This window comes from Danaus plexippus, chromosome 10 (assembly GCF_018135715.1).
Source record: "Danaus plexippus chromosome 10, MEX_DaPlex, whole genome shotgun sequence".
NCBI classification, from domain to species: Eukaryota; Metazoa; Arthropoda; class Insecta; order Lepidoptera; family Nymphalidae; genus Danaus; species Danaus plexippus.
In genome coordinates this window covers 6119385-6126065 of record NC_083543.1, presented here as the reverse complement: position 1 = coordinate 6126065, position 6681 = coordinate 6119385, and the positions used below count along the sequence as shown (strand labels likewise).

The window sequence follows — 6681 nt, the reverse complement described above, 5'->3', positions numbered from 1 at the left end:
TCATTATTACCAATATTTTATTTTTATAGATATTTTGCGGCCCACCAAAGTATTTAGTCATTTTTATTGGCCATGGGTCCCATCTAGTTTGGACACCCATGATCTGATATATCGTGTTTTGTAATTGTTTCCATTTACTTGTACAAGAATTATTTTTTTGTATTCGGAATCCTTAACCTGTTTAATACCTCTTCCAAAATGGGATTACCGCCAAAGCTTGCTAGCTGAAATCAATGGGACCTCCTTTATATTGATCACAATAATTGATTTTAGTTGTTAAAATTTAACTCCACTAAAGTTGCTTCTCTACTATACCTCAGTACGCAATTCCTTGTCGATCTTCATTAAAAGATCCCTAGTATACTGCATACCTCCAGACTTCTCCAGCAGAGACAAACACAACTTCTTCAGCTCCAGATCTCTGGTGCGCTGACGAATTATGCCTTTATTTCGCTCAGAAAATTATATGCGAAAATTAGGCACAACTTTATTTGTGAATTATTTCAGATAAAGTAGTCTACACTAAAAACGGATGTGTTATATTTGTGTCCAAGATTTTTAAAAAGGATACTTAACACTTGCGGTCCTTCTGGAGTCTTCATGGCATATATCGCAGGCAAGGTAAACTTGCCCTCTGTTATATCTTCTAGGTTGTACCCATCTTTGTCAGCCTATAACCATATTATATTTTTTTAACTTTTAGTGATTTAAGACACGCAAGATTAATTTAATTGAAAATACTAACATTGACGTCTTCCTCTCCTGGCATTTCTTCTAAATCCTGAAAAAAGAAAACATATCAATTATGCCACAAAAACAATTCTCTCTTAAAATCAAATTATATACTCGTAGCGTAGAATATGGTTGTTAATATGTACTAAAATATGAGCAGAGCCTACCTTCTCATGTCCCAAATTGCAATAGTCATCCCTTAGTTGGAGATAAAGCCCAATTTTCATAACAAAATCGTCGTAATTTGTCTTATTTTCACTGAACAGCTGGATCAATTTTACCCCAATCAACATAATAGTACCAGTTTCTGAAATAACAATTTCATTTTATTATTTAAAAGATAATGATAATTTTCAAATTCATCACACTTAGGTGAACATTGAAAAATATATACACAATAGTATACGCTCTTTCGGGATTGTTTTTAAACTTCATAGACATGAAGCCCTTTCTGTTTGTTACGTTTGTGAATTTTATGTATTAATTAATTTTTATTTTCTCTTTATAGTATTAAACTTGCATGAAAAAAACATATCAGTCAAATCAGTCATAATCGAAACACGGTATAGGAGTATTTTAAACAATTGCTTTCAATAAATTATGTCTGTTTTTATAAGCCCCATATTTTTTTTAATAACAATAATATTTATTTCGTACTTAAAGAAAGCATCTTGAGATATATCTCCTCATTAGGACAGATACAATTTTCACGCCAGTAGATTTCGTAGCCCTGGCCGATAAAGGCTTCTGAAAGTACATTTAGTAGAATTTCTGCTCCCTATAAAAGGTGATATATATGTTATTGAAGGCGTTGATTTATAAAACTATTAATTTTAGAGACATTTTTTTCCAAACATACCTCCCAGCTGGGTACCAGCTCTGAAATTTTTATTATAGACTTTAACGTCATCTGAGCGCCGGCATTCAGAGTTAAAGGAACGCCATATACGCAATGAGCTGCTGGCAGACCTCGTCTGGTTAACGAACTATCTTGGATGTCGTCTAACCTAAAAAAATATTTACATTACAAATACAATCTACAAAAGTACATTGCAAGAAAGATTAAAAAATAACATTTCTCATGAAAGTATTATTAGTAGATATATCAACATTAGACTTATCAAAACTAGGTCAAAGAGAAGCAATGGTAATATTAATTAGTTATGATACTTCTAAAGACTTACAGTAAGGTGGCATTTTTCACCATTGTCATGATATCGATCGCATTTTTAAGTTGATTATCAGGAATCTTGAGCCAATGGTTGAAGGATTTCACTAATTGTTCCTTAAACTCCTTGCCACGAATTTGTGTGAGGTGGGTATAGGGCGCCAGAATCTCCTATAACATATAAAAATTTTCATGTGTCCGTAAAATATTAGCTTAAACCAAGTAATTGAATAAGTCTCTAGATTTTTTTTATACGTAACATTAAATTCGTGTATTTTTAAATTAATATATACCTATTAATTAATAATACCTGCGAAAAATATCAAGGGAAAAGAATATAATTAAACTTATTTATAGTCAAATTCTTAAGGATTTTTTTAACTATATTTAGAATTAATAATTTTCTTCGGATTTTTATTATTAAGGAGTAATAATTAAGAATTTATAATTTATTCTTAAAGAATTTTATAACTCTATTAAGACACAAAACTATACTTTTTTTAACAATATATGTAATTAAGAAAAATTTTAATGACAAAAATAACGTCTTTTATGAAAGGTTTTTATACTAATCTTATGACTTATATTATTTTTATTCATTTTCAAATAATGGATTATATCTAAAATAAAATACATATGTCTCCATTAAAGCCGTCTTAACATATACAGCCTAAATAATTCAAAATTCCAAACACAAAATACTCTGTGGCTTAATTTATATGTATATAAAAAAGATAAGTATAAATATTAAATACACTTACTTCATCCAGATTAATGTTCTCATTTCTGACCTCCTTGGCCATTTGGACTAAAATCAATATCCAGCTATACAGTGTGATTGTTAAACGAACTAGAGTCTGAAGTCTACCAAGCAAGACTTATATACAGAGGTCGTTTATAAGTCCAATAAAAAATGACGGATGCTGAGCATGACGTTTCGTTGACTTGGATTTATGTTGTAGGGATGAAAAGATAAGATGATAATTAAGCTTTAAAATTTAAATATGTATTTGAATAACTTTATCGAGCACATAGTTACTAACTGAAGGTTTTAATCAACAAAAAAAAACGTACCTAAATAAGATAGTAAAAAAATTATGACAATGTCTTCATAAGCTTTTGTGGTTGTTGACACATGTTATCAAGATTTTAATGTTTTTCAATGTCTTTACTTGATATGAGTTTAAATAATCGTGTTATTCGAATGTGCTTGTTATTTAATTATTTAAAATATTGGGTTGGTTCAGTTTTTGTTTTGCTTTGTCTTTATATAAAACATTTGACTGATTTTTAAAAGCGTTTTACAAAGACTAAGCATGCAGATTGAGAATTGACTCTTGGAACTAGTGTTCATCATGCCAGCTGTAGCTTCTGTACCTATAGCTCCTCTATATTTTTAAAACAGGTAAGTAAATCATTAAATATCCTTTGATCCTACTTGTATACAGTGGAGACGGTCTATATAACAATACATAATGTTCCACTACAATCTATTAGAATATATTATACTTTACTATATCTTTTTTTATTTAATAATAAATTGACAATAGTAAACGTAAAATTTACAAAAAATAACCTTAAACACTACGAAAAACTCTTTTGCCACAACTAAATAACGTTATTACGGTCATGGGAAGTACCAATGCAATCTACGTAGGTGCGAATAATAAGTACTTATTTATGCATAAATAAGTACTACTGACAGCTATGTAGATTTACCACAGTGCCTACGAATTTTCAAAAGGTTTTCTTGGATAAGAAAACGGTTTAACTACCGTATTTGTTGTAACTACTCTAAATATCAAGTTCGTTAACCTTTCCTCTCGACGAAAATTATTTGTCATAATGTTATACGAAAAAATTAAAGGGTATCCGTCCAACCGTTAAAACAATTTAATTTTAAAGGGGATTTCATTCACTCATTCTATTTACAGTTACCCTTAAAATCTTTATCTTATATTTCTTTAAGCACTCGTCAATTTTTTTTGCCTTCTACGTCTAGATGTATGGTTTTAGAAAAAATAAATAAATAGTTTTTCTCAAGGATTTATGTTAAACACAAATAACAGAAAACAATAAAATATGTAGGAATGCGGATAAACTATCACAGAAAGAGTGTGAAACGACGTAGCAAGACTATAAAACGATTACTAAAAATTTTCCATAAATCGACAGTCCCGACGTATATAAAGACAAGTCGAAAAATGTTTTTTTTTTTTAATTTCATCATTAGCTTTAGTTTACCTATGCGCACATTGACATTGACATACGATTTTTAATATTATTTTAATTAGTTACCTGGTTTTACAAATCGTATAAAAGAACGAGTATTACGAATTCAACGACTTACCGCCATTTACGGGAGTTCCCCGAATGAGACAAGTCTACTGCGCTTGTTTTTAACGCTTATTTTATAACCTAGAATCGTTGATAATCAGCGTTGAAGAGGTCATATCACGCATGCCCGCTTATAGGTATTATGACTTCGTAAATTCGATAATTCCTTTATACAAATATAAATAGAAATTGCATTCTTCTTTTAAATATGATATCCTAACTAATTGTATCAAAGGAAAGAACTTCTTATAGTTATCAAAGTAAATGAAGTTATGTCATATATATTCGTTTTTACGTGTGACTCTCAATATTCTTTATGAATTTATTATTATTTACGCTTACTTGCTACTTTTTATAGAGAAGATATTCGCGATCTTTGGTGTAAATGATTACATCTTATATTTTTTTTATTAACCGTTTTTTCTTTTTTTTATAACGAAAACAATGTTTTCATGGATCTTGAGCAAGTTTCTAATAATCAAATTCAAGTTATTTAAGCAGATAGTGACAGAGAATAAAGTCGTATAGCAGTTAATATACTATCCCAAAGTGATTTCAATTATATTATTGATATTAGATAGAATTGAAAATTGTTTTCCAGACATCCCAGTTTGTGAAAATAAAATACCACAACAAGTACCTAAAAATTATTATGAAGAATCTTTGGTTCCAACTCGTAAGTGAGTTTAACTATTTGACTCGTAAGTGAGTTTAACTATTTGAGTGAGAGTAGTGATATTCTTTCTGACGCCACCTTGAGATCAAGCCCATTAGGATTCAGCGAAATATCTAATTCATCAACACCGCACCATCGAAAAAAAAGTCAGATTGAAAAAAAGCAATAACAAGAAACAGAATTACTAATAAATCAACTGGCTACATAAAAAAAGGGAGGTGCCCGTTAATTTGGCTAAAAGTCATACACCTCGATCTGGCAAATAACAAATAACTATATATAATATATTATGTAACGTACTTTTATACTCGTTACTATTTCAAATACCAAACCTCATCGACCATCAAACTCATCGAACAGCATTGTCTAATGCATTACATATGGATACTGCTTAGTAAATCATTTAGCCTCTACTCACAACGACTTATTCTCTAACTTAAACTAGTTTAATATGATGAAACCTGAATTTAAAAAGGTGTAAAAAACACTAGGTACATCATGATTTATTGTTAAAACACAAAAGTGCACACACACAGATCTATACATGCATGCGCACGCATATACCACACGCGGAACGGAACAACGAACAGTTTTACTGATTTTTATTGTGATAAAAAATTATGACCCAAAGGAGCAAACGAGCGGTTGGTCTTGTTGGTGGAAAGTAATCGCGGTTGCCCATGGACACCTGCAACATAAAAGACGTTGCCGATCTTATTCATGGAGTAGCCACCTGGACATTTAGTGTTTGAAAGACCCTGTGTTGTAGCTCTCTGGGAGAACTTCCGAGCGAAAGATCGCAGGAAGACGTACCGTTTTGCAAGTGAATGCATCTAGATGATGTTGATGAAAGCCGTAGTCACTGACAGGTCCCTAGTTTCGAGTCTGCACAGACCTTGACAAAGAATTTCCTCCTTGACGTATAAGGAAATTCCGACCCACAATAGAAATAGGTGCTCAAGTGTGTAGCCGTGGTAATTCAGATTAGAAGTATCGCTAGGGTTGGATATTTGTGTGACGGTCAGAAACAACAAAAACTCTCTAGGTGGTGATGAACGGCATTAAGATTAGTGCGTATACAAAAGATTTACATATTTTGTGCAGGTGAAGGTAATGATGGAAGGATGCTAATAGTTCAATAACCATCCTGTCAAAGAGCATTGCTCTTGGTCTAAACTCCAAACTGAGGATAGAGTATTGTGTTTTGCTGGTACGAGGAACGGAATGGCCCCGAACCGGACCCATGGTTGCAAACTGGGCTCCACATCGGTATCCCAAACCGGCACAGCGAACAACCGACGAGATTTTTTCAATGACGGTGGAACAGCCTCCTAAACTGGGACATACTAGGTTCGGGTGTCCTACGGGCGGCCAGCGGTGTACCGTTTCATCAGGTCTCCCTGAATCCGACGGCAATGAAATACCCTCAACACCTGAATACGGACTTAGGCTAATGCAGGCAATTTACATCGAGTTAAATTAGGCAATTAACATTGAGTATTACTTTTTTTAATTTAAATAATAAAAATGAATGTAAAATATAAGATGCTTGAAGCGAAAACTTTACCACAAACAGAATTTCTTAAGATCAGGGTGGGGTAAAGGACTGCCAAATATCGATACCTTTTCAGATGGTCTTTATACATAGGCCACGAAGAGATTTCTTTTATAGACAAAACACCGTGACCTTTACACATCATAGTTCTCATGGACAGAACTCTTTGGTATAAATTACAAACTGTATAGGGAATGCTAAATAAAAGAAAAC

General features: G+C 32.1%; 1 protein-coding gene across 1 annotated transcript; it reads right to left on the bottom strand.

The window, feature by feature from the left end:
* Positions 1 to 3378, bottom strand: LOC116766986 (terpene synthase-like). The gene is made up of 9 exons (XM_061521723.1): positions 2662 to 3378; positions 1917 to 2071; positions 1592 to 1739; positions 1390 to 1510; positions 900 to 1039; positions 746 to 781; positions 572 to 671; positions 316 to 443; positions 1 to 224 (listed from the first exon to the last, which is right to left on the bottom strand). Exons 1-9 carry the CDS (start codon positions 2701 to 2703, stop codon positions 150 to 152), a joined length of 945 nt encoding a protein of 314 aa, XP_061377707.1. The 5' UTR covers positions 2704 to 3378; the 3' UTR covers positions 1 to 149.
* Between the last annotated feature and the right edge of the window lie 3303 nt (positions 3379 to 6681).

Bases quoted from the DNA above. Each gene is read 5' to 3' on its own strand.
- LOC116766986 (XM_061521723.1), bottom strand. From the start codon at position 2,703: ATGGCCAAGGAGGTCAGAAATGAGAACATTAATCTGGATGAA. The intron at 1,511-1,591 runs GTATGTTTGGAA...CACCTTTTATAG, and splicing joins AGCTGGTACCCAGCTGGGAG to GGAGCAGAAATTCTACTAAA. The intron at 444-571 runs GTATCCTTTTTA...AGCGAAATAAAG, and splicing joins AGAAGGACCGCAAGTGTTAA to GCATAATTCGTCAGCGCACC.